The 27,846-nt window shown below is 40.5% G+C and overlaps 1 protein-coding gene across 1 annotated transcript; it reads left to right on the top strand.

The window, feature by feature from the left end:
• LOC310955799 (RNA polymerase II elongation factor ELL-like) lies at window positions 1-27,050 on the top strand (the record flags this gene model as incomplete). The annotated part of the gene is made up of 12 exons (XM_083925844.1): window positions 1-138; window positions 1,007-1,054; window positions 12,724-12,851; window positions 15,581-15,744; window positions 17,536-17,780; window positions 18,883-19,007; window positions 19,766-19,871; window positions 20,145-20,628; window positions 21,932-21,983; window positions 22,352-22,523; window positions 22,624-22,668; window positions 22,820-27,050. 12 exons carry the CDS (start codon window positions 1-3, stop codon window positions 22,928-22,930), a joined length of 1,818 nt encoding a protein of 605 aa, XP_083781970.1. The 3' UTR covers window positions 22,931-27,050.
• Between the last annotated feature and the right edge of the window lie 796 nt (window positions 27,051-27,846).

Below are 27,846 nucleotides of genomic sequence, written 5' to 3'. Positions count from 1 at the left end.
ATGGCTTCGCTCAGGCAGGAGCACCGCTACGGGCTCTCCTGTGGAAAAAATAACAAAAACAGCCCCAACAGGACGCTGTACCATGTCAAACTCACGGACACGGCTATCAGGGCGCTGGAGGCTTACCAAAACCTCAAGGTACCTTTTCCTCGCGCGAGTGTGTGTGTGTGTGTGCGAGCGCGTGTGTTTGGAGATGAATTCACTCTTTTTAAAGTTGTCGGTGAGCTTTTTTTGCCTTAAAAATGCGTTCACTGTCGCACTTTGGTGTTAAAATACTTTTTACGCGTATTCTGTTTTTTTTTGACAGTGACTTCTTTTGCAGAGTAAATAAGTAAGAGTCGCTCAAACTAGTTTACTGTCACCTCTGAGTCAGTTGGCGGAGTAGTGTGTTGCTGAAGCCTGTGATTGTCGGGAAAGAGGGGCCCGTCAGCTGTTTGCTGGGAAACCTTTAGTTGGAGTGAGTTAGGGTGGTGCATAGTATGGACACAGCGAAAATATTCAGTTTGAATTGAACTGTTAAAACCTTTACATTTTGAACAGCAAGTGTGTCCACTGCTCTTGTTTGTATTGGATTACATAATGTGTTGTATAGATGAATTCACCTATAAATATGTTGCAGTATAATTGAATTTATAAAGGCTGTATGGGTTAAGTGAATGACAAAAACATGGATGGAAGAGAAAAAGGCTGAACAAACTGATGGTGATCACCAAAACGTGAAATTACGTTGCGAAGACATTCCTGCAATGATTCTGTTAGTTGCTTTTGCTTTAAAGTAAAGCCGACAGTCTGTTTATAAGTTATCTAATTGACAAGTAAGCTACGCTCACAATTAGCTCTAGTGGAGACTATTAACAGCACACAGTCATTATTGATTGTGTCACTTTAAGTTACCTGTGAACCCATTACAGTAGAATTGTGCTTTCTCTACTGATTTAGATCACAGAGCTCTCTGAATATGTGTAACCATGTCACAATAAATGCTTCTGTCTTTCTCTCACCGCAGGGATCTCTGCCAAATGAACCATCAATTTGTTTCAAAGGAAACCAAGGGGTGAGGTTTTTTTTCTTCTTATACATTTAGCTCATTATGCAAAGTGTGCGTAATCTTGTTTAATCCAATCAGATAAAACTGCAGATCGCCTTTTAAACCAAGTGACGTTCATATGCATTCACCAAGGTTCGGTTGTTCAAATGGAGGGCAACATATCACTCAAACAAGGACAAACACCAAATCATTTCTTAAATTCTACAACCTCAGAGAAGCTTTTGTTCAACACATTGCTGTTGGCTCACACGTCCCCCCATGCTGCAGTGGGAGCTTATAGCTGGACGTCTCTCCAGCAGATAGGAGGCATGCAGGTTACTGGGTCAGGCTGGTGACTGTGGAGAGGCTTTGTTAGGTCAGTGAGCAGTGCTGGGGAAAGGACTAGAGGTTGGGAGGTGTATACACACACACACACACACACACACACACACACACACACACACACACACACACACACACACACACACACACACACACACACACACACACACACACACACACACACACACACACACACACACACAGTCTGCAGTATGGAGAGGAGCTATCATAAGTCAAATGAGGAGCCTTCAGCAGTACAGAACTTTGTCTACCATGTTCTCATTCGGAAGAAATATACTTTTAACACTAAATGTGTCTGCATTCACTGTGTACACATAGCCATTCCTACATCATTAATACTCGTGCTCTTGAAACCAAATCATAATCTGCAGCATGCAGGCAGGACTATGTGTGTGTTTTGACTAAAGTCAGGAGCAGCTGTGTCCTTGGGGAATACTTTACTTTTCAGTCAATTCTAATTGCATAGGCTGGTTGGAAAGAGTTGCAACCCCCTTCCTGTCATGATAAGATAGACTGAGTGGTTGTGGGTTTTGTAAAGGGGGCTTAACAGACTGGATTAAACTTAAAAGTGTGTGTGTGGTGTTGTCTGAATTTTAGGCACTGAGGTACAGTTTAAAAGTAAGTTTTAACTGAAACAGTGTTGCTGTATTCTTTACACGAGGGACTGAGGAAAGTGAAAATCATTTCTATTTCTGTGCATCATTTCTAATATTATGATCTTTCTAAGTTGTCCAGGTCATTTCTGTAAAGTCTCAGAATTGGCTTCTGCACAAACAGTCCACAGAACTGTCTGCCCGAGAAGCAGCTCTCTGCTTGGGGTTAAGTGTTGGAGGTTAAAGGTCAGTTGGTCAGCTGCTTTTCTGCTGTCTGCCTCTGTAGATCCTAACTGCAAAGGCACGGGGCCTTGACAGGAATATATGTGGCATTAAATTAGAAGAAAAGCTGCAAATCCAATCCATAGCTTCATGGCTCACACACTGAGCTGTGGGACTGAGTCTGTGCTGATAAGTAGTCAGCCATAAAACTTTGCTTCGAGATTGGATTCAATCCCATTTTATCAGAGAAACTAATGTACCTGTAAAATAAAGTGTTTTTAAATGGATACATCAATCTAGTTTACTTAGAATAGGTAGTTTAATGCACCCCATGCAATAGTGACGTGCCACCTGTTAGACTAAAATAAAGGACATTAAACAGATTACTCTGATTTTATGGTTGTTTTTTTCTCAACATGGATTCATGATAGTGAGGTCGATTTTAGCACAGGGCTGTATTACATATTGCATCAACGCATGTTTAGAGACTGGAGCGACGCCTGGGCCTGTATTTGAGGTTTTACACGATGGCAATCCATCTTTGCACCACTGCTGTCATAGCGATGTCTGAGGAATTGCATGGAATTTCACACAGCTGCCTGTATGTGCCTCTGAGAGCTAAAGTTGTTAGCCAAATGAATGTTTAGAGGTAATTACAGGAGCCATAATGCTCTTGATTACAGCGTGAGGCATCATGACTTCAGTTTGCATTAGCCTTCCCCGTCTGCCTGACTCAGACAATCATAAATGTGTGTTTTTGTAAGCGTGAGTGTGTGTAGCACTGGCACACTTTTGCTACAGTAATAGCCAGGCAGATGACATGAACTCTGCCCTGGTAATTTCCATGTCTCATTCCCAGGTTGGAGTCCCACTTTTTCTGTGTGTTATGAAAGTGAGAGAGAGCACACCTCATAAACCGGAATGGTGTGTGTAAGTGCCGTATGCATACTGTGCATGTATGCATGCGTTTTGATGCGTCAAATAATTGCATTTGTTTGCAGTGACGTGGGTGTGGCTGGTTGTTTTTTGTATGTGTGTGTGTGTTTGTTTATGCTGTGCCCTGTGTGGCCTAAAGGCATGATTTATTCATGTCTCACCTCCCTTTTTCCCGTCCTGCCCCCTCTGCCCATTGTGCAGCAGTCTTTAGCCTGGCAGGATCCCTTGAGGACCCTCTGTGTGTGTGGTGTGTTTGTTTAGGTGGTTTGCCTGTGTGTGTGAAAGAGAGAGGGATTTTTTGGCACTTGCTTTTCTATGAGTATCTGTGTATTTGAGTGTAGTTTTTTTGGTCTGTGTGTGTTTACGCTGCCTATGTTGAGATCCCCAGAGTCCCCCTCTGATTGTGTGTTGTCTCCTCTGATTTAAATAACAATGAGCGGGGGAATGCAGGCTTTGTGTTGTGACCCTCTTTGGATTACCCGAAATGAATGGGGTACAGTCAGTCAGCCCAGATGTGTTGCAGCCTGTCCTCAGGGTTTGTTTTTGCCCAACAGAAACGTCCCTGCTGCGGGTCTAATGGAGTGGAGACTAAAATGGACAGACACTGAAAACTTCTTCCATTCTTAACATTTAGCAAACTTTGACGTCTAGACTTTATTCTGACATCTGTGGGGGGTTTTTTTAAACATGGGAAACACTGATGTCATATAAGACATGGGTATAACCTGTCCCATTATCTACATGACTACTATAAACAATAATAAACACTGTAAAATATTATGCTAATTTTAATTTCCTTACTCGTATTATTGATTTCTACTAGAACATGTTTAAATGCTTTAATGTTCAAAAACACATTATTTTTCTTATACTGTCTGTCTAAATATACCTGTATTCACACTTGATATTCCATAAAATATAGAACATTTAAGAATGTAAGCATACTTTCACATTGCAAAAGATGTACTATATGTATATACTAAAGATAACTGAAATGCATTGAAAACTCTTTTGCAATGTGAAATGAAATGGCCCTCTGAGATCCAGCAGCCAGTCTAGTCCTACTAAGCATCTTGGAGATACGGAGCACATCTCGGTTCACTGAGGAGCGTGTCTCGTCTAATTCCCTCAGGAAAATACACACCATGAGCTAATAATGTACAAGGGCATTTGCATCCCCGCCAGATGTGTGTCATGGTATGACCTTGCATCTGTGGAAACATAGCGTTCTGGAGATTCCAATTAGCTTGGAAAGAGAGGGGGGGGCTTTCGTCAGACACAGTGACCCACAATTGGTTGAGGTTGACAGTTTGGCCCTCAGGCACCTGCCAGAGTTGTATCATTCTTGGCATGGGAGGGGGAATCCTTGGGGGATAGTTGTGGCACAGCACCCGTCGTATCCTCCTTACTCCTGCTTCTTGCCCTTAGGGCGCACTCACAATGTCCATCCGTACCGTGCCCTGTACCAGGCCCGTTTGTACTCACACTGCCTGGGCCTCGGGTGAATGCTTCTTGCTTGCCTATACGTCATCACGCCGTAACACGTCACATGCATTGATTGACGTCATTGCGATGCGTCGCTTTGTTTACAAATCTTTCTTTTCCATAGACCTGTCCGTGGCCGGCAAGCTGGCCGCAGCTAGGCGCGGAGCGGTTGCACCCACACTGGTCAAACGAACTAGACATAACCCGTAAAACCTGTTTGGGCACGGTACGAATGGACAGTGCGAGTGCGACCTAAAACGCATGAAAACATGCAAAATCTCTGGTTTCTCTCGTTATATGCCCTTTTCCTTCTCTGATGCACCCCCCCCCACCTCCCCCCTGCCGCCGATCGCACGGAGACACAGACACACATTGTGTTTTGTTTCTCTGTCCTCCATTGTGGAGGGGACTCCTTTTTAAATGGCATGTGTCAACTTGTGGCCCTGGGAATGATTCGTCTCTTTTGTTTGTGATGAGATGATGAGAAGTAGTGTTTATTGAGGATGAGGGTGGTGGCTGGCGGTCTGAGCGAGTGTGTTTGTGTCTCTGTGTGTCTCTAAGCTAGTGGCAGAGATGTTTGTCTGATAGCTTGACTTTGGCCTTTCCCCCTCCTCAGCCTTATGAGTTGTAGTAATGCTGATTACACCCTGCTGAGAGGAGCTGGAGCTGAGTCTCTCTTTGCTCACACTGGATTAATGCAGACACACACACACACACACACACACACACACACACACACACACACACACATGCATTAGCACAGGGCCCAGAGTGACTTGCCTCCTGCTGATAACAGACAGCGGTGGTGGCGACAGGTTTCACTCCCTCCTCCTCCTCCCGCACCTCCTCCCCTCTCCTCCTATCAACCAGAAAGGGGAAGCAGTGCCATGGCATCCCACTCTGGAGCCGAGGAGGCCAGAACAAAAGACGGCCTGTTTTCAGAAGGCCATTACTCAGCCTGCAGAGGATGTGGAAACAATAGCCTGCATGAGATCTACACCCAGACCCCACATTCAACCAAAAGCTAGCAGGAAACATAAGCCCTGTGCACAGACAGCAGTCTTTCACAGTTTTTGTTCAATCAACTTTATAGTTGGATACAGCCGGGAAAATGAGCCTCTCCCGTCCTGCATCTTCAAAGTGTGGAGACATTTATGTTGCTCATTAAGATACTGTCGCCACACATACTGGCAGTCTTTACTTTTATTATGTCAAAACTTTAGCTGCTGATTATTTTTAATTTTGTGTGTGTGTGTGCTTGTGTGTGTGTGTGTGTTTGTGTGGTTTCTGTGTTACTTCTGATGCAGGTCAGTGGAGTGGCCTTCAGATTATAGACACAGAAAGTCTTAGGCTGTTTCAACAGTCGTGTGTGTCTATAAAACAGTTAAAACAAAACATTTCAATAGTATTACATGTAAATTTTAAGGAAAGTGATGAAATTATGTTTTTTAAACTAATGTACAGACTTACTGTTGAGTAAGACTTGCACTCTTGTCTGCTCTCACTTATTGAGATAGATTTGAACCATATAAAGGCAATACTCTGATTATTGCAACTGCCATGTAAACAGATTAACAAGGTTTATATAACTGAAGTCGTTTTGCGAATGACTGTTACACATTGAGGCAGCTCTCTGGTGCTTTTATTAAATGTCACAGAGGTCAGAGTGAGGCAGATGCAAAGGTAACGCTAACTTGATAAACATTGACAACTGACAGAGTTTCTCTCTTCCCTCTTTTTATATGTTGTGCTGAAGTTTCCTGTAGGCCTCCAAACAGCCTTCATAAAACCGGGGCAAGCGTGGGTTATCGGAGAAGTAAGGGAAAAATGGAACCACTACCTTAAAAGAATTAAGATTAAAAAAAAAAAAACATACTACCGGTATATGTCTTCTCAAACTGATTCCATTATTGTTATGTGTACATGTGCAGTGGCATGTATACCACAGAAACATTTTGGAAATTCAAGTCTTAACATGATTTCTTAAAGGAAACAAAATACACCCACATGCAGGCCCGTTGCTGCTGCAGAATTAAATGTCAATACACAATCACAGATATCACTGTACATACTAGTATTTCTGGTTTATGCACAGAGGGGCCATTCAGAGCTGCAGGTATTCACCAAACCTTAAAATGCTGCTGCTACATTCGCTTATATAGGCTGAGGGTGGTGAAAAGTTTACATTTCCACCATTATTAATAAAACAAGATCATGACCATGCCTGTTTGAGGCCTGAGGTAATGAATATGTGAAATAAGTGAGCGTCCTGTGCAGTTCAGTTCAGTTCAGTTCAGACAGTACTGAGAGATATGGAAGTTCAAAAAGTGACATTTAAGCCAACAGCGTACTTGAAATCGCAGCCCATTTGTCACGGCAGTAGGGCTGGGCTATAAGGCCAAAATCTTCCATCCAGATATATATAATTTAATATCTCCATGAGAACAACATACCTGTATATCAGTCCATAGGGACTTGACTTGGGAACCAAAGGATTTCTGGTTCAAGTCCACATATGGACCAAGAGAGTAGCAAGGCACCAAACCCTAAAAAGTGTTTCTTCTAATGGGGAAGCCCTCTCGCTCTGACATCTCTCCATCAATGCATGTATATAGGACCAGTTTGTGCATGTGTGCATACTTGAGGACTGTGTGTTTAAATAATAAAACAACAAAGAAATGAAAAGTGCATGCATGCTTTCTTTTTCTTTCAGATATTTTCTCCTGTAACTTTGGTCACACCAACATTTAAAAGGGTGAAATTTCAATACAACTAATGGAATTTGTCTAGTGCACCACCAACATCTGCATGTAGACAAAGCCATAAGCCATTGCTCTTAAGGAAAGGATTGACCTTCTTAATCTTGTAAAGGAGTCTTGTCAGACACACATAAACAAGTAAACAGCTGCATCGAAGAGAAAAGTTGTGAAGCTTGCAGACGGGGAAAACAGATGGACACACGGACAAGAGTAATGCCTTCCAGAGAGATTGATAACACAGAATGTCTCACAGAACAAAAATGGGAAAGACTTGATATTTTCTGTCTGTGAAGGCAGAGGAGGAGGTAACAGTGAAAAGACAGAGACTGTCTCAGCTGTGTTAATTAGAATGAGAATGGGGGATGTAAAGAGTAACAGAAGTAGGTACAGAGATAAGACCGGTTTGCCTGGTGGGGAATATGTGAAGTTAGTAGGCGCCCGTGGATTAGGTTAAAAGAATGTATTATATGTTGAAACAAGCTGCTCTAGGCTCGCTTCTCGTGGGTCACTGAGCATTACTGAGGTCATGAATCAATCTCAAGTGTAGGGAAATATAATCATTTTTTAAACATGGCTCATGTTAGCAAGTGTGTCACTTAACACTTAACATCCTGGTAACTTTATTTATGCTTGTTTTGTTGCACCAGTTTTCTTTTTGCTTAATTTAAGAACCACAAAGATCACAAGCAACCCACAGATTCCCTGAATCTTTAACTTGAAAGGGAGACAATAAATACTTCATTATTTATGGTCAGTTGAATTCTTTAAGTCCTTTGCAAAATTGCCTCTATGTGTTTGATTTGCCATGTGCACCTCTCAGGAGAATGCACCAGGCTTTGGTGCAGACCTCAGCGGCTGGGAACTAGAGAGTGCTTGTTGTAGTTTGCACAGTGGGGGGGGGGGCCTTGAAGTTTGCCCGCGGAGGTCATATTAGCAGCCACCACTGGATCAATGCCAGCCAGTGCTCCTGGCTGCGATGCATGACTGGGCGTTTGCCACACAGCACAATTCAGTGAACACAAGAGAGTCCATAAATTATTTATTGTTGTTTTTTATGGAGGAAGATTGGAGGAAGATCTACTCATTGAGTGGCACAGGATTCAGTGTTCATTAGCACAAAATTTCAGTTCAAACTTATTTAACACATCTAATATCACCTGGACGTGCTTCCCATCTGCAGCTCTTCCAGTCATCCTCAAATAGGGATGTGTTAACTCACAGGCTTTCCTGCTCTCTGGTTTTCACACTACTTGTACTGACGACCAGATCTGTTCTGGTCACCAGACTAATATTTTTATAGTTTACGGTTTACAATTAAAAACCTGGTGTGTCTGAAACCGCCATTCAAAGGACGCCAGCAGCATTGGCTTCTCCTCTGGCCAGGAGCTGAGCTTTGCATCGCTGCTTCACCAGTTGAGCTCTGTCCAGCAATCACTGAACCAACCCCGCTGCCTGTCTGATCTGGGGCTTTTGTTTGGGAGCTCCCAAAGCTGTGGAGTGGAAAATCGGGGCTAAGGTCGTGAAGTGGGAAGTTGGCATAATATGTTTTTGTTTTTAAACACATAACCTTTGCTATGTTAACGCCGGGACCCCTGAAATGGAGACATAATGAAAACGCTGCTGACCCCATTTTAATTTGAGTTGCGTCGAATCCAAGACAGGCATTAACGGAGACCTTTGGAAACGATAATGTGTACACCCATGTTTGCTTCCTGATTGGGCCTTATCATTCCCGACTCAAAGGCATCCTCAGGCCATATTTTATACATTGTCTATGGCACACGTGTTTTAACTTAAGCTCGTTATACAAATATTCACTCTACTTTTAGCATAGTTTTTGGTGTCTGCTATCTCTAGTAAATGCTCACTATGTTCACAAGCCAGTTTCTAATTTTGTCTGTGTACCTGTGTGTGGGCTAACATACGGGGTCAAGACGCAACGGACGGCACCTTTCACATTACAGGTAGTCAATTGAGCAACTGTAAGGATTCATTGATTATGGTGGTTTCTGAATGATGTTCTAGTGGATCAGCTTAGTGATTAATTGGCTAATCATTTAGCGCTCACAAGGATCCAAGAGTTAAAGAGATAAGTTTGCACAGACCTGAAACACACTGACTACCAGCTGTTTCTCTGGTACACAACTACCCTAAAGTTTCACAATCAGGGGAGGGAGAGAAGTAAAACAGGTTTACATGTGTCAGATGGCACGGACAGTCAAAGGCGAGCATGTATATACATTTGTATATATATCCCCATCTCTGTTTTCATCACCACATTGGTTGTTGAAATAATAAGGCTTTAAACTGTATTACTGTGTAGCAAATAGGTATGGCTAAGTGGTCATTAAGTACTTTTATTATCTTGTGAAACGTTAACAAAACTGTCTCATGGTGAGAAATAATCCCTCTGGTTAGCTCTCCAGTGTGATCATAACATGTTTACTGTCCTCCGTCTCTTACAATCAGTGTTACTCCCAGTGTTAGCTTACAGGCTTTAAGCACGTATCATAAAGGGATACCCACAGGCAAATATTACATAATCCCGAATAAGACACATTGAATCATAAATCATGTCAAACACGCTACAAGCAAGCTAGTCTGTATCTTTCAGTGCTATCAGACTATATGCTGTAAATTCCTGCAGTGAAAGCCTGCGTGTATAGACATGTGCAGCAGCCTGATAAGCTAAAAGAGCCAACGTCTGTGTTGCTACGTTGCACACTTGCGTCAAACATCTGATGTGACTTTTAAAGACAGAACAGAGACAAAGGGCCACTCTGCCGAATGGGGACTGCACAGCATTTTCTAAGTTATTACTTCAGATTGAATTCACAACCCTTTGAGAAAATATATTCTCATATTGCCCTGTTCTGTATAAATAACCATACTTTGAAAGTAGAAATGTAACAAATCAATGAAAGCATTTAAAGTAACATGAAATTAAACATTGCATCAAACTTGGCAAACCAAAATCTCTAAAAAAAAACAAAAAAACTTAAAGATCCCATATTGTAAAAAAGTGAGATGCCCATGATTTTTTGTTTTGTTTTAAATTATAAAGCAGGTTGAGGTGCTATATAATCGCAAAACGCTCAATCCGCAGAATTTTTTTTTTGCCTAAGCATGGCATATATAAATACCTGCCATTTAAGAGTCAGATTGTACTTCACTGTACTTAAGCTATAAATGTCCTGTGATTTTCATTTTTACTGTTCAATTTAGAATATTCAAACATACTGTAAACTGTATACAGTAAATTTGAGGTCATATTGTCTAGCTCCTGTAGCGTCTGTGTCTCATGCACACATACAAGTGGACGTGGTGGACCGCGTGGGTTGGCATCATGTGTGAGCAGAGGGACACAGCAGGAGAAAGTAGAGGAAATCCCCCATGATAACTTAGTGTTTAAAGCTGCTTCCTACCCCCCAAAAACATGGCACAGCTGCCTGCAGCATGAAGAATTGGACTGCTGAGAAACTGATGACCTTGCTGCCACGGTTAGTAGGCAGGGAAGAATACTTGTGACCGGAGGTCAAAAGATAAGGGTTCTTGCAGATATTTAGAGAGCAGGGCGACTGGTTGGGCGATATATGGTGCCGATATCATGTTGTTGTTGCCCTTACACTTGCTTACCATCATACAACTATGCCAAATGACAAATTGTAAATATTTTACTCATCAGGAGTTTTCGAGCCCTGTACGCTAGTATAGCTGGTCGAAAGCTTGCTACTGTGAAGCTGATGTCTGCCTGTAGAACGGCAAAATTGACACAAAGGTGAGCGCTAACTTTGTACCACAGCAGCCACACTGACAAGGCTGTCTGGTGTGTCTGCAGACATGTGGCATTTATCGGTCTACCTTCACTCTGGAGACCTTTCACTCTGAGATATAACTATATTCAGTGTAGCTCCTGACTAGCTAGAGTCTCTCTCTGTCCATTTCTCTCTTACTCTCACTCATGTGGCGCGTAAACCTCCTGTGGTGCTTCTGTAGTGTAGCACTGCGAAATTCCCATAAAGCTAAATGAAAATACTAGTGCAGTAAGTGAAGTATTTCAGAATTCTTCTTTCACAAACGGGCAATTACATCTTTTTCAGTGGTCAAATTGGTGTAGATTCTTCCCTTTTTTCTGATCCTCATTTTTCCTGATCTGTTATTATATGTCTCTGTGTGTGTTTGTTTGCCTTGGAGGTTGCAGCCTTGGCTCTGCTGCACTCCACTGAGTCTGCCAGGAGCTCTCATGGACGCCTCAGTGGAGCGGACTCTTAAAAACACTGTTTACCCAAGGATATTTATTTCAAGTTACAGAGCGACACAAAGTCTCTCTCTTGAAATCCTGTGTGTTTCTCATGGTATTTACACACACGAGTCTGGGTTACGAGTGTTTCTCAAGGGCATATATGAAATTTAATTTGACTGGACTACTTCTCCACAGTTCATCCATTGTAAACAAGTGCTTTGCAGTCAAACTACAACACTACATGTTGTTCCCCAAGTCCCCGTTATCTCCCAGATGTTCCTCAGTGACAGGTATCAGGTCATGCATGTTATTTCTTACTGTAATCTGACAGAGGACTCGTAATCTTAATATACATTTCACAACTTCTGAGGAGCATCTATCTGACAGTGCTCATCTTTGATGACCCAACAATCTCCTTTTTCTAACGTAATTTCCTTTTTTTACACGTCATAGTGTTTAAATATAACAGTTTTTTTTTTAAAAGCTTTATGTACAGTATATTAGTCCCACAAGCCAACTGGTATGGCTCTAAAAAATTCAAAATTGTCAGTAAGCTGTTTGTTCCATTCAACAGTGCAGCCTCTAGTAGCTACTAGCAGACCTTTAGACTTGAGGGTGTACTATTTATAAAGGACCTTTTAGCTATACATGTCAGAGACTAGTCTTTGCAGTGGGCTGTTAAGTTGTTGAAAAAGCAACTTTATTGATTTATGTTGATTGCAAAATGTTTGGATGGCCCCGTGCTCTTGGCTGCAAGGCATTTGGCACCAGTTGGTCTCTAAATTTCTACTGAGATAAATGTTCCTCCCTACATTAAGATGACAGTTTGAATGATAACAAAAGATCCATGAACTCAAGGGTCCTTGGGAAAACACTGTGAAACAATACAACCATTCTCTTCAGTCACGGGCTATTTGGACACATACGTATATACAGTACATTACCTGTTTATACAGACAAAAGCTTTTATAAAACAGAAAAGAAGACCTGGCATAGGAGTGACTGTACTGTTGTTTTCCAATCATCATTATGTTTGTTAAGCTGTATGTTTTTACTAAAATCTGACTGTCTTCTGTTTTTTCTTCCCTTACATAGTACATCAAGATCCCAGCTCCCACACCAGAGTCACCTTCTGCTCTTCGCGTCTTCTCCTTCTACTTATCCAGCGACAGCAAAGACCAACCTCAAGCCAGCTTTGACTGCATCCATCAATATGTTTCAAGGTATGGAGTTAATCGGCTAAGACTTGTTATTTTTGCATACTGTATGTCCTTGCATTTAGGTTGCAAATCAAGTGCTAATTATTTTTTCTGAAAATTTTACTCTTAACTGTACTTTTTCCCCCTAATTTACTATTCGGCCTTAAAGTGTAACTCCGGCGAAATTGGACCCCGCAGTCTTTTTCAGCATCAAACATCAAATAAGCCATCGAGACAGGTTTTTTTGGGTGATCACCTATTAACAGAGAAATCCTGGACAGTCGCTAGCAGCAAGATGCGGCTAACACTGATTAGCTCCGGGCAAAGCACGGAAAGCATCCAAAACAGCATTTTTTAATCACTAATATTGCTCAAAATAGCACCAAACCCCTACAGCAGCATGAAAACAGTCCCTCCACATAAAGCAAAGCACCAACAACGTAGGGCCTAAAAAAAAATTATTTATATTTTCCTTTACAGCAGCAATGGATACTCTATTTTTTAACTACATGGCATACCTGCACTACATGTACTCTACCAGCTTGTGTGTCCCAGCACGTCACACACACACCCACACGTCTTTATATGAACAAAATAGCACAGTACAGTTCAGTACTAAAGCTTCAATTAAAATGTGCTGATTTTAAATGTGTGTACTTTTTTCTACTCAGACCGTTCTGGACCGTTGGCATTGAAGACATCTCAAGCAATATTGAAATGTATTTGAGCGAACCATAGATCTCCACTGTCAGAACGTCAGAAGTACAGGGATACGCAAAACTAGCTTTCACTGATGATGTAGCCTAGCTTTAGAAAGATGCTGATAGCTGCTATGCAAACAACCATTTCTATGTTGTTACATGATCATAAATATGGACATGACACCTACACATGGAAATATGGACATTACGCCTGCACTGCTCAATTGTTGCTTTTTGTAAACAAAGCAACAACAAAAAAGTTTTCTGTGGCTGTAGTGGGATCTCAGCTGCACACACACACACACACACACACACACTGTAGTGAGAGTCATTTCCTCCTTATCTGGCCTGTTTAGTTACAGCAGATGTATTTAGGTTTCGTAGTGAAATGAGGGCGTCTCGTTTAGATAATTCATCATTTCAACTTCATAATCAGCTGTAATTTGTCCATTGCGGCACTTTCAACTCGCGCGGCAGGAATAAAATAGAAACCAAGCATCCAATAAAATCATGCAGCATCGCTCGCTGCCAGTTGGGACATTCCAGTAGGAAATAAGATAATCAAAGTGATTTTATCGCTGACGCTTGCTCTTTGTCAGGAGTTGGGAGTTAAAATTGTACTCCGTAAGATTTCTATCTATTTAATTGCGTTTTAAGTTAATATCTATTAAAGAGTGAGTTAAAACAATGGTGACTGATCATATGACTCACTAATGAAAGTCCTTTTACTTGCCTTTTTTGCTGATTACTCCAATATCTGTGTCTGTGACCACATCCGATAGACGTAAATACGTTGCCTTGTTTACTGACCCTGCTGACAGCGGTTGGTCTGTCGGCCCAGATCGTCACCAACGTGCGTGCGTGCGTGCGTGCGTGCGTGCGTGTGTGTGTGTGTGTGTGTGTAACATATAGGGGACGGACTGGAAGTAGAGAGGTGAAAAATACGATTGAATCAATTCAACAACTAGCGACTGTCTGTGATATCTGTGTTCATAGGTGATCACCCGAAAACTTGTCCTGATGGCTTATTTGATGTATTTCCATGCTAAAAAAAGACTGTTGGGTCCAATTTCGCTCCAGGGAAAACTACTTTTTTTTTTTGTATTAGGTCTACAGTGGCAAATATTAACTGCAAACAACTAATTAAGTGAAGCTAAATTAGTTAAGGTATCCGATCTGTCAGTCACAACTACTTCAGATGCAAGTGTTCCCGGACGACCTTTTTGTCATCAGCTTTTCAGCTCTCTGTGTCCACGTCTCTGAGGGACGTCGTGAGAGACTCTTAACTCACTGCTTGCTGGACACAGGATGGGGCAATTGCAATTTCCTGTATATTTCTGGCCTGACCCTCTCATTACAGAGACCTGTGATGCCTTGTTTATGGAGTGGATATGCTTGGAAACTGAGGGTTATGCTCTTTTGTTGGCTCCTGCTGCCAGAACTCAAAACTCTTTCAGGCTCCAGTCCGCTGCTGAAGCCAAGACAAACAGCGTAACAGCGTGAGGGAAAGATCCTGCTCTCTCTGCCCTCACATTTGTTTTCATATTTATGGATTATAGGGATTAAGGCAAGAAATGATCAATGGTCACGTATATAATTGTGTTGTGAAAATTAAAATGGAATAAGGGAAAAAAGCCCCCATTTCTTAAAAAATATGGAAACAATGAATTTGGCGTTACAGTAAATACTTGATTTATTTACAGCCGTAATGAAGACCAGGTTTATGTATGAGACTTTTTACTTTTGTCCAAGATTTGTTTTGCAGGAGCCAAGCTAATCCTTGCGCTTTCCCACAGTCTCTATCCCTCTTTGAACCAGGATATATGGCTTCCCACATGTCGCGACTGCAGAGCTATATCTAGTGTGTGACATAACATACAGTAACCATAGACCTGTCTTAGCCAGCTACCACCACAAAGCCACTTTATTCTGCATGGCGTCCATGTTGGTATGCTGCTCTAAGATAGCTTAAAGGCCTATGTCTTTACAGTGTTTACTGTACAGCCAGCAGAAATCCCTGTGGTTCAACAGCTCTGTGTTTTTGTTTTGCAGTGACGGCCGCGAGCAGCTGGAAGGTCAAGGCATCATCCAGGACAAGATCACAGTGTGCGCCACCGACGACTCCTACCAGATGACCCGTGAGAGGATGTCTCAGGTGGAGAAGGACAGCTGGAGCCGCTCAGCCATTGAGATCAAACCCGGTGCCACACATCCAAGTAAGAATAGACCAGAGGTCTCTGTGGAGCAAAAACAGATCAGAGGATGACACATCTGCAGATTTTCATGGTAAAAGGCCAAACAGCTTTCAGCTTGGAGAGGGATACAATGACGGCATATAAAAACAAAAATAGAAATATAATAGCACCAATAAAAGCAACAGGAATATTTGACTCGCATGAAAAGATATTTAAGTTGAAAACCAGATATTTTCCTATTTTGGTGTATAATGAAACCAGATGTGCAGGCCGTATTTTCACTTATACAAATAAGACCAAAAGCCTATACTCCTGTTTCATATTTATTATTTTGTAGCAGGTTTTGGCTTCTGGTCCTCAGTTTGTTGTTAAGTCCTATTAAGTCTTTCCTGTTGCAGCTGGCTTTGGCCAAAGTCAACAGCATCTGTCTTCAGCCATCATTTCAGAGGTAGGCGGCTAATTCAAAGCTTTAAAGACAGGTTGTTCCTGCTGTTCTACTGCAGTGTATGGGAAGCAAATCTCTAAAACTTGGAAATATTAACTAGTCTGTGTGTTGCCGAAATATCTCACTGTAGTTGCAAACGTACTACATGCCTCTGATTTAACAAAAAATAAGTTAATAGGGGGGTTTACCACCAAACTAAAAAGCAGAAAGGCAACATTTGAATTTTGACGATAAATTTCATTCAGTGTTTGCCAGAGTGCGTTTGGGTGTATTTTCTCAGATCTTAATCATCAATTACACCTTCCAACAAAAGAGACATGAACTGGCATGCCTCTTTTTTCTCTTCTTCAACCTTTTCCGTTGTTATGCAATATTGCTTCTTGGCATGACTCTGGACCCCTGTGTCAGTGCTGGAGCTCAAGGGAAGATGAAACTCTGTATGGTTTAGAGCAAATTTAGACTGTGAGGATTGTGTAACATCAAGTCTTAAAGTGAAAATAACCAAGCAACATGTATGCCAATAAGGAATAAATATATATATAGAGAGTATGCATCTGACACCCCATACATCCCACACCATATTCTGTGAATTTTTATCAGGATCAACGGCTGCTAGTAGAGTAATGATCATGCATATACGTAGAGTTATTATCACTTTTGCACGGCGTACTGTTGTGGTTGAAAGGAAAGCCTTCTTTTCCTGTACCTCTGCCCCACTCTGACCTTCAAAGCGCAGATTAACCCGTAATGGGATTAGCACAGAGAGATAGATGGCTCTCACTGCACGTCTGTCCGCAACAGAGATGAAACCAAGCAATGATCAATGGGGATTTTACATCTGAAGACAAAAAGGATCAGGCCAACATGCACATGTGAGCTAGACATAAAGGTTAGTCGAGGGTATTTTATTAAATGTTATCCCATCAGTCAGACAGTTGTTCAGACAGTGCAGCCCAGAGTAAGAGTAAGCTAAGGGCCTTGGTAAGAGTTGTCAAATCTGGCTGCCTTTAACTTCTCGTCTGTTAAATCCCTGCTTTTGTTTGATCGCCTACATAAAAATGTGGAAGGTTTTTGTTTGGTTGTTTTTTAAATGACACATTTCAAAAGGTCCTGTTGTAGATTGTCGTTGCTCTGGGTTAACACATCAGTTCCAGTGAGCTTGAGTTTAAGTCTCTCTAAATGTCAGGAAATTCCTAAGATTAGTTTCCTTGTGACTCACGTAGAGATATTTGAAGGGGAAGAGTTTTTTTTAGATGTAAAATACATATCAACAAATCTTTTTCTCCCTGATATTCTGTAGATTTTGAGAGCAATGTAATACAAATACAACTTAACAATTACACTGTGTGACTTTTTTGTATGTTCAGGTAAATGCGGCAAGTTCCCCAAGAGGCCAGCTTCTCTGTCTGCATCAGACAGCAGCTGTTACAAGCAGCCCACCAACAACCGGAGGAACGGCGGGATTCCCGCTCTGAACCAGAAGCCCTTGAGAGAGCGCATCATCCACCTCCTCGCTCTCAAACCTTACAGGAAACCAGAGCTGCTGCTGTGGCTGGAACGAGAAAGATCCGGTCCCAAGGACAAGGCCGAGCTGGGTGCCATATTAGAGGAGGTACACAGAAATCACTGTGTCTGTGTGTATGCATACTAAACACTCACTCACACATCGGAAAAATCATTGTGTTCACTGTTTGCACCTGAGCACATTTGACCTCTACATTTGCACACTGCTTACGTGTGTGACATATATAACACGACAGTATTGCAACCAGCCTTTAACACATTGTAAAACACATTTAACAAACATATAATCATATGCTGTAGAGGGGCCAGCTTTGCTTTAATTGAACTTGTGATCTAATTTAAAAACATTTACTTTATGGGATTGTCGTGTATACATTTCTGAGTAATTCTTAAATGATGTTTGTGCGTTTGTACTGTCAGCATCGGGGTGTTTGTGTGTATTTACTGCCCTTGTCCTTGCTGATGCGTGTGCATGCATGTGGTTTTTTTGGCGTTCGTGCGTGTGTGTAATTAGGGTCGATGCTGTAATTGTCTCTGCAGAGATTGTGTTTGCAGTTGGGCGGGCCGCTCTGGCAGAAGGCCCCAGAAAGATAGATGTCCTCTGAGAAAGTCAGATTACAGGGGAGGTTTAAGCCTGAGACTCTTAGTTGGGAACAAATTCTCAGAAAAAGGGTTTTGCTTTTCAGGAATGTGGATGTGCCATTTCTTTCAGCACGCCCAGGACTCCTGTTAGGGACTATTACTTAAGACAAACTACATTGTGTTGGTTTAAAAGAAAAAATAAAGACATAATTGCAATTTCTATAATTTCTGTGGTAGATAATACACGTTTGTAACACGCCCAAGTTTGATGGTTAACAAATATAAAAGCTGGAATATTACAAGTGTGAATGTAGGTTCCCTTTTAATTCAAGAAAAGGAATTCATATGTTGCAGAATTAGATTAAGACCTTATGTTGATGACTGGTTTGACTATTTGTTCATTTACATGTATGACTGGATTTTTAATTCTGACAGATCCCAGGGCATTTGTCATAAATCCCAGTGTATGAATTCACATAATAGATAAAAGATAACAGGTTTTAAATATTTTGTTACACAAAAATCGACAAAGAGAATAAACTGAATAAAAGAGCTGAAATACTTTAAGGGGAGTTTAAAGTAACATCATGCGTTATATTGTATTTTAGGTGGCCAAAGTGAATCCCAAAGACAGCGGCTATCTGTTGAGGGATGATTTCTACAAGCACGTGCAGAGAGACTGGCCAGGCTACAGCGAGGAGGAGAGACAGCTGATCAGCAGGGTGCTGGCCAGGTGGGTCAGAGGCACAAGCTGAACCAAACAGACATGATGCCATCTCTGTTGTTTCAGCAAACTGATTATTAAATCTGCCGCATTACACAGCCTGTTTCTCTGTACATACATATGCACATGCAAGTAGCTCCTCACTTCTCAATATGCCCAAGGTTTTTCGTGTTGATTGTTGTCAAGAAAATAGTAAGTGGACATAAAAAGTTTATTTTTTACTGCATGCAATAATAGTGTCTCACAGCTCTAGGCAGGCACCACCTGTCATGTCATCCACTTCTACTTCTCTAAGTCTCACACATTTCTGTACATGTGCTAATCGAAAATTTAGAGAGCAAAATCTGTTGCATTTCCATGCTTAACTTTAATAGTACGCTTGTTAATCTGCATAGCTTTGCAGATTCCAGTTAATGTTGAATCTTTAAAGTGTGAAGTAACGGTGAAATGACTAAAAATATTTATATTTATTGTCATTGTAAGTCTATGTCCATTTTAACTACACGTTTAGCTATTTTACTTATGTTTATTTTTTATAAAGTAATATTTTGTATTTCTTCATTATTATTGGTAGTAGTAATTCATTTAAATGCTGCCATATGTTCAATTTGGGGGAAAGTTCAGTCATGTAGATGTGTGTTAAATCTATAAAATCAATAAATGTATGCTTTAAAATGAGTACATTTTTGAATCTCTCTAACTTCCACATAATAATAGTAATGTTTTTTGTCTCATCTGTAAATTCCTTTGTTCTTTCTTTCTAATAGAAAGTTGCACATCGGCCACCAATCAAGGAATGTTCAAGCGAATGTGTCGATGAAGACCTCAGAGGATACAACACAACATCACAACGCAGCGAAAAATCCTGCATTGGTAAATGGCCTTTTTTATTTTTCATTAAATGTGTGAAAGTGTCTAATCTGTTTTTAATCTGGTGCTTTTTATTATTCTGTATTCTGTGTGTGTTTATAAATTGTCTAGTCACATTTGATGGCTGCCGACTTTACAGGTGAAGTCAGTTAAAGTAAATGTTGTGTTGCATAGTTTTACGGTCAGAGTTGGGCATCAGACTGTCTAAGGTTCAGGTTGTTTCTGTGGTTTTGTAAGGAAATATTAAAGTTTATTTCTTTCTCTCTCTCCTTCCAGAAACGTCCCGTGCCTTTTGACTCACTGGAAAGGTTAGCTGTTAAGAGACAAAGACTTGCGGACCAAAGGTTGCCACAACAGCCCACAGTAAACGGAATTTCAAACAATAAAGGGCACAACATTGCAGCTCCTAACCTCCACCCCAGTTTCCACACAAAAACTGAGTTTCAACGGACAAGTAACCATACTGGTACCCACAATGGCTTACCAGGGGGCCACAATGGCTTTCCGCTAATGCACAAACTGTCTAGCACCTCTGACACACCTGTCGCAGAGAGCAGAGAGCAAGAACCCAAAGTAAGCAGCCACCAGCCACCACAGGGTGACTCCGACTGTGCTTACCAGCAGCTCGCCACCAGCCAGCAGAGGAAGAAGAAATCTAAAAAGCACAAAGACAAGGAGCGGGAGTGGTTGAAAGAGAGCAAGGGCAGTGAGTGGTTAGAGACGAGTCCTGATCTCAAGCAGAACCTGGACAAACTGGACAGTAAGGCCTTTTTTTTACGTAGACTTTTCTTGATACTGATATTAGCATGTATCTTAAACCGTGTGATCACATCCTAAAACCAACACAGTGATGAACAGGGGTGTTGATTTTAACCACATTAGACAATTTCCTTTCCTCCATTTTGGAATTGGAGAAAGTTCAGATAACACTTGAAGGTCTCACATTTTGTAAGAAAGTAATTTTAAAGCAGGTGCTATTTAAATACCATGAAAGAAAACACTCAATCCACAGAGAAATGCACAGCCCATTTTCAGAAACTGTGACGTTAAACAAACCGCCAGGACCTCCGTGCAGTTATGATGTCACAAATATTCTAGGGATGCAACGGTTGTGAAATTCTGGGCAGATACCCATGACAATTTGGTCGATAGCCGATACTGATGTTTTGTTGTTGTTTATTCCCCCTTTTGTGACAGGAGACAAAGAAATAAATACAAATAAAAAAGACGTTTAAAATTCATCAACCCCACCTGAGAATAAGCACAAATACAATCATACAAATTTATGAAACAACCTTTAATATATCCTTCTTTCACATGAAACCGCTTCAAAAGCCCTTTTAGCTGCTAAACGTGGATCTTAAAGAGACAGGCACTAAAACAGAGCATTTCAGACAGAGTGTGAATACAGGTATATTCAGACAGACAGTATGAGAAAAATGTCTTTTCTGAACATTAAAGCATGTGAACATGTTCTAGTAGAAACACATAGTACAATTATGAACTTGGAAAATTAGCACAACGTGGAACCTTTAATTGCTTCTCTGTCAATTTGGATATTACATATATTATATGGCAGTGGTCCCATCTCCAAAACACTGTTGACCTGTTGTTTCTCCTCGAGATAACAGGCTAACCAAACAGACTTTGAGCTGATGACCAGCGGTGAGGGTGTGTGAGGTCTGTCTGACAGCCCACATACAGTATTATCTCATAACTGTGTTTGCTCCCTTAAGCTCATTCTCTTGAGTCCTCAGTGTGTTATATGGCTGATTGACTCAACAACAGCCCGAGCAGCGCTTTGCGTCTCTAAGCTGACATGTCTCCTGATACCCACAAAGCTCTTAGCTAGTCTGCACAGGGGCGAGCAAACACACACAAACACACACACACACACACACACACACACACACACACACACACACACACACTCTCTCGTGCTGCGTTTTGCAAAACAAAAACACATTGCTTAACATTCAGACTATGACAAAGTGTCATGTAGATGACTGTATTGACTCAGCTGGAGCTAATGTAATTTTCTTTATCCTGTGCTTTTCTTCCAGATCCTGACATCACAAATGCTGTGGCCTCTGAGGAGAAGCCGGATTATGTTCTGTGAGTGTAAAAATGTTTTAAATCACTTTGCATAGTTTCATTTTTAATACATGCAAGGAACTGTATATTGGCTGTTAAAATACCTGTTGAGAACAATCATAACTATCCCCTTTTTAACTGCATGTTTGCTATTTTTTTCTAATTTAGATTTATTAGGATTACAAGTATTACACATATATAAACATTCAATAAAAAAATGGTCTTAAATGGTGAGGAATGAGGGCACCCCTGTATCCGTATCTGTATCCTTATGCTGCTATCTTGTGTCAGAAAGAGGTACTACACAAAAAGAACATTTGAGGAAATGGCCTCTTTTAAGAAAAAGAAAATATATATAGAAATGTAATTGTCTGTGTGTCTCCTCGTAGAGCATATGGCGCCATCATGAGTGTAGAGCAGCGTGAGAGGTACCAGGAGGATTTCTGTGCAGAGTATGATGAATACAAAGACCTCCACTCCCGGATCGCCACCATAACCCACATGTTTGTTCAGCTAGGATCCAAGATCAAAAGCCTGTCCCCTGGTTCACGAGAATATAAGGTAAATAAACAACCAGATCTGATACATGACATGCATGCAATATGTGATAAGGCATTGTTTTATGCAGCTAATTTAATGTTTTGTGTTTTGCACCATTTAGATAATGGAAGACCAAATACTAGAAAAGTACAACAAGTATCGTAAGGTAAGACAATTTAAATGGTTTAAGTTATGTGGTTAAATTTGCTTTGACTGTGGACAAACTGTTTATTTGCTGGTGAAGAATAAGGGAATATCCCTCTGCAACCTTTTGTGAATTTACCTTTTTTTAAAAACCCTTTCTCCTCTCTCCACAGAAGTTCCCAGGCTACCGGGAAGAGAAGAAACGCTGCGAATATCTCCATGAGAAACTGTCCTACATCAAACAGCTCATCACAGACTTTGATGTCCCTCAGGCTTCTTCATAGCATTGGCTCGCCCCTTTTATCAGATTTTTATTTTTCATGAAATCCCCCTCTTTGCATGAACAACCTACTGTAGGTGTCAAACAAAGCGTTTTGACTTGAGAGGGATATTAAGGATTTTGGATGAAACTGCAGACGTCAGCACATACTGCCTCTGCTGCTGGAACGCAGATGCTGCTGTGAGCGCCAATGATATTTAAATCAGTAGCATATTTCACTCTGGTATTTGTAAGGCTGTTTCTTTTAAGGTTTCATTTCTTAAGAGATGTCTTTTTTTGGTGTACAAAGTCCAAGGGACAGGCAAAATATAGATGTTGGAAAGAATCTGTGCACATCTAATTTCCCTTATAGTTTTTTCCCGCCTTGTTAAAACCAGTCATTTTGATGGAAAAGGTAACAAATATGACTTATCCACTTTGAAGTCAAACATTGCTTGAGGCAGAGTTCCCCTTTCCTTTTTTTGTAAAGTTAAAGGTTTTAATATGCAGTGTACTCAATTCCATATCAAAGTTGCCTCATTCATGATACATGATTGGAGTAGCCCAGTGCAAAAATACGAAATGTTTGAAGTCATTTTATCTCTGCTCAAGCCTTCACATCTTATTATGTAAATGGTGTGAGATAATTCCACTTGTTCCCATTGCAGTTTCCCTGATTCTTTTTGAAGTTGGGTTGGACAGGCATTGAAGCTAAGAAATGTAACGCTGTGAACAACTAAACATAGTTTAGTCACCAAAAATAGTCAAGGGTTTCAGGCACCATGCTTGATTTCAGGCATAGAGCATTTTTAAATTGATATAATTCAATACATTTTACACATTTGTTCGTGGAAAACTTCTCAGGCTCACAAATCACTTCTTGCTTTAACCCCTGTGAATGCTATATTTAGAATATTTTCACCATTTTATCTTGACAGACAGCCCTGTTTAAGTTTACCGAAGCTGTTATGTACGCTCTCTTCACAGCCCCCAGACTCCATTGACAAAAATTGAAATTTTACCTCAGAACACAGGAGTTGCTGGTCTACCGCTGCCTCACTGGGTTAGTTTGTTAGATTTGTTAATTCCTAACCCTTTAAAACACCAAAGAAATCAATATTACAAATAAATGAACCAACCGGCGACCGCCATCTACTGCCGGTAATACACTGACTCTGGGTAAGTACCTCCTACAACCCCACTCCAGAATATCAGAACTATCCCTTTTATTCTTCAGACATTTCAATTCAATTCAATTTTATTTATAGTGCCAAATCATAACAAAAGTTATCTCAGGACACTTTACAGAGTAGGTACAGATTTTATTTATGATTTACAAAAACCCAACAAGTACTCCACAGAGTACAGTGGCAACGAAAACCTTTCCTATAACAGACAGAAAGACGAGTAAATATGTTGCTGCATCAGCATCTATAGTAGAGATCAAAACCTGGTTTTTAATGAAATCTTAAAAAGAAGTTGATTTTTTTATATATAGGAAACAAGTGAAATAACCTCACCCATGGCAAAAACATTTTTTTTCAAGACTCAGTGATATATAAATTGATATATTAAAATGAAGACAATTTTGGGGTCGTACTGTCCAACTGGATTCATCGGATGAGCTTGTTTTACGAGATAGTGCACACTACATTTACATTCTTGAAATACTTGCTAACATCTTGAAAGCAGCTGATTCCATTAAGGGAAAACCTGGAAAATATTCAAATGTTAACATGTTGAGATTGAGGTTGTGCTGTCCCCCAAATGCACTTGTGTTTAAAGTATTTATTCACCACACCCCTTTCTTTCCTGTGACTGGTAAAGGGACCAAAATGCTTGGCGTTGATGGCTGTTGCAATAATTTGGTTAGGAGGGATGATTTTCCTGCCCAAAGTCATTACTGAGAATTCGTACAAAGTCTAGTTTAAAGTATTTTAACCTACTGGAAAGAAGTGTCTCTCTTTTTTCTACCTTCCAATTATTGATGTATTTATTTTAAGCCACCTTCCTCTGTTCTGTTGTCAGTTTGAGGCGTCAGGTCTTGTCAGGTCTTGTCAGATCAAAGTGTTTGTTTGTTTGTTCCAAGCAGCTTGGAGAGGTTGTGCGCAGATCAAAGGTTCACCTGATAAAATATGTTGTATCTCCGTCTGACCTGACACAGTTGTGGGGGGTGAATGGGTTAAAGCTGTCCTGAAGCCCCCTAATTATGAACCCTGAAACGGGGAGGTCATCAGCCACTTCACCCAACACATGAGATTATTCATTTATTATTATTTTTATTGCATCCACATTTTACATATAGAGTCCTGAAAGAGTCCACCCCGAAATGAGTCAGCATTTTTGCACTTCTAGTTCCCTGGTACTTTAAGACCAGGGAACTAGAAGTGCAAGAATGCTGACTCATTTCGGGATGTTTTTTTTTTTTATGTTTTTGGTCAGTTGCCTGAAATAAGGTCTAAGGTTAGGGTAAATTTAGGAGATTATTTCAACATTGTGTGTTCAACAACATAAAACAAGTCAGTAAACATCAAACATGTAAAATCAGTGGGATGCTAGCGGTAGTGACGTTGACATCGTGCGACTGTGCTGTATTTCGTTCATAGGCTGACTTTAGCTTTATACGTCTGCTGATTTCATTTACACTTCAAAAATCATAACAGTGGCGTTAATTTGTGACGATTGTCTTGCTGAACAAAACAGTGTGGGTATCATAAACTTGTTCATCACAGAGCTTATTTTCTTAAATAATTCAAAACCCATTGGAAACATCTTTTTGTAGAGGGAACCAGGGTGATGTGAACTTCCAGGTTGGCCTACAAAAATCTGTCATCCCTGCAACACTATTGCGTTGTTGGATTACTTGAGAATTCACACAGCACTACGAAGTGGGGCGACTCTTAATTGGGAACTTTGTAGTGTAGAGCAAATTTAACTTATATTTTTACTTAATATTTGGTCTTCAGGTAAATATGAAGCCATTTTGGTAAAAGTGTAAATTTGCTACACCATAACCAGTTGTGGTAGTATTTTAAACACTCGCCTGAAGGGTTTTACGTCCATCAGTTTCCAGTTAATCATCAGTGACCATTCAGCGTTTTTGCACTAAACCCAGTCTGAAAAAAGGCTAGTCAAATTCTCATTCAGATTGTAATTGTTCTTTGTGGTTACAATTTTTGTACTGAATGCTATCACGCAATGTAGAAGCCTTAAGATTACTCTTTTATAGGACGAAATCTTCCAACTGCCAATATCAACGAGGAGTAGTTACCCACACTCATCTGTTATCTGCCTTATATTACACTCAGCTGTTTCATTTAAACCTGTCTTAGCCATTTTATTTTACTGTTCAAATGAATACAGTGGTTTTCACACATATTTGAATATGACTTTCTGAAGGAAATGTTTCATAGTTACGAATCATATTTTTAATGCTCGGTTTGATTGGCAATGATTGCATAGCTTACTCATCAGTTGCATTTGTAATCCTTCTGGTACTCTGTTTTCATAATCATTGAGATATATGGTCAGATAGCCCATTTATCATTAGGAATACCACTTTGGATTTTACTGTGGCTGATATTCCCACTGACATCCCATCTGACTCAGCTCATTGAGCACACAGAGCAGTTTGATTGGACGACTGTCGACATTCATTTCCTTTCATATTTCAAGAAAATGAATCCATTGTTAAGATGACAATACTCGATCACTTTCAGGTAGTGGGATGTAATTATAAGGAGGTTTCAGGAAAGGGGGTAGGTATATAATGTCAAGTGGTTGATTGAAGACCATGATTATCTGCAGGTTATTGAGTTTGATGGAGACCATAATTATGATGGAAGTATAATGAATGAATGAATCACTGCTCTTGAAGACGGAATATTTCTTCCAAAAATCACAAAATGAATGTGATTGATCTGTGCAAGTCTTAATCACAAAAAGTTCATAAGGTGTTTTGTTTTTGTTTGGGTTGGTGCTGAATATTTACGAGGCACTGGTGTGTACTGCACGGTAGGTATTTCATGGACCACATACCTGCTGAAGGTAGAGTCAGAGAAGAGAGTATGCATTCTGAACTCAATTGTACAAATGTATACTTTTCCTGTTGTGCAAAACTCAAAAGAATAAAAACATCAAAGTAATTTTATTGTTGCAAAATCCATTTATCGCCCAGTTATGAATTGATATAAGTGCAAACTTGATGGCTTATTAGAAACCCTGAAACCCAACACTTGTAAGTTATATTGTATACGCCATTAGTTACATTAAAGGTTTAATATGTAGAATGAGCAGAACACCACAATCTAGTGTCTCAAGATCGTAATTGCAGCAACAAAAAAATTTAAAAGCAGTCGGGTTGCCAGGTTCTTTACCCAGTAGCCAACAGGAGACAGGAGTCGGTTTGAGCTTGTTTGAATCCATTCCCCTCCGGCAAATCGCACCATAAAAACAAGTATTGCAGAGGAGTTTGACTGACAGTTACCGTTAGCCATTACAGCTAAGTAAACAGGAAAGTTAGCTTACCAATCATGGATGAACGTAGCCATCAGGGTGTGCGTTTTAATGCCGCTGAACTCCTTTATCTCTTACTTGGCCTATATTGACTCTGGTTTTTGCCCGTCTCCGGTCACTCAGCTGCTGGGACAAATAAGCAGCTAAGGGATTGGCAAACTCCATTTCACCCAGGGCAAGCCTACAGTAGCTGCACCTAACAACAGACAACCATGGCAACCCGCAATGCCCAATGCTATTGGCTGGTACAATGTAAACAGAACCTGACGGAAAGTCATTGTCAAACCCATAAAAAAAATATATTCAGACTTCAACTTCAGAAAAACAATACTTTTATTCTGTACCCCTAAAATGCCCCATGGGTGTATTGTTTTTTAAATATATATATATAAATAATAAATAATAAAGATTTTACATATTCAACCT

Source organism: Echiichthys vipera (assembly GCF_963691815.1).
Source record: "Echiichthys vipera genome assembly, chromosome: 1".
NCBI lineage: Eukaryota > Metazoa > Chordata > Actinopteri > Perciformes > Trachinidae > Echiichthys > Echiichthys vipera.
The sequence above is the reverse complement of the archived record's forward strand: the minus strand, read 5'-3'. Positions and strand labels throughout refer to the sequence as shown.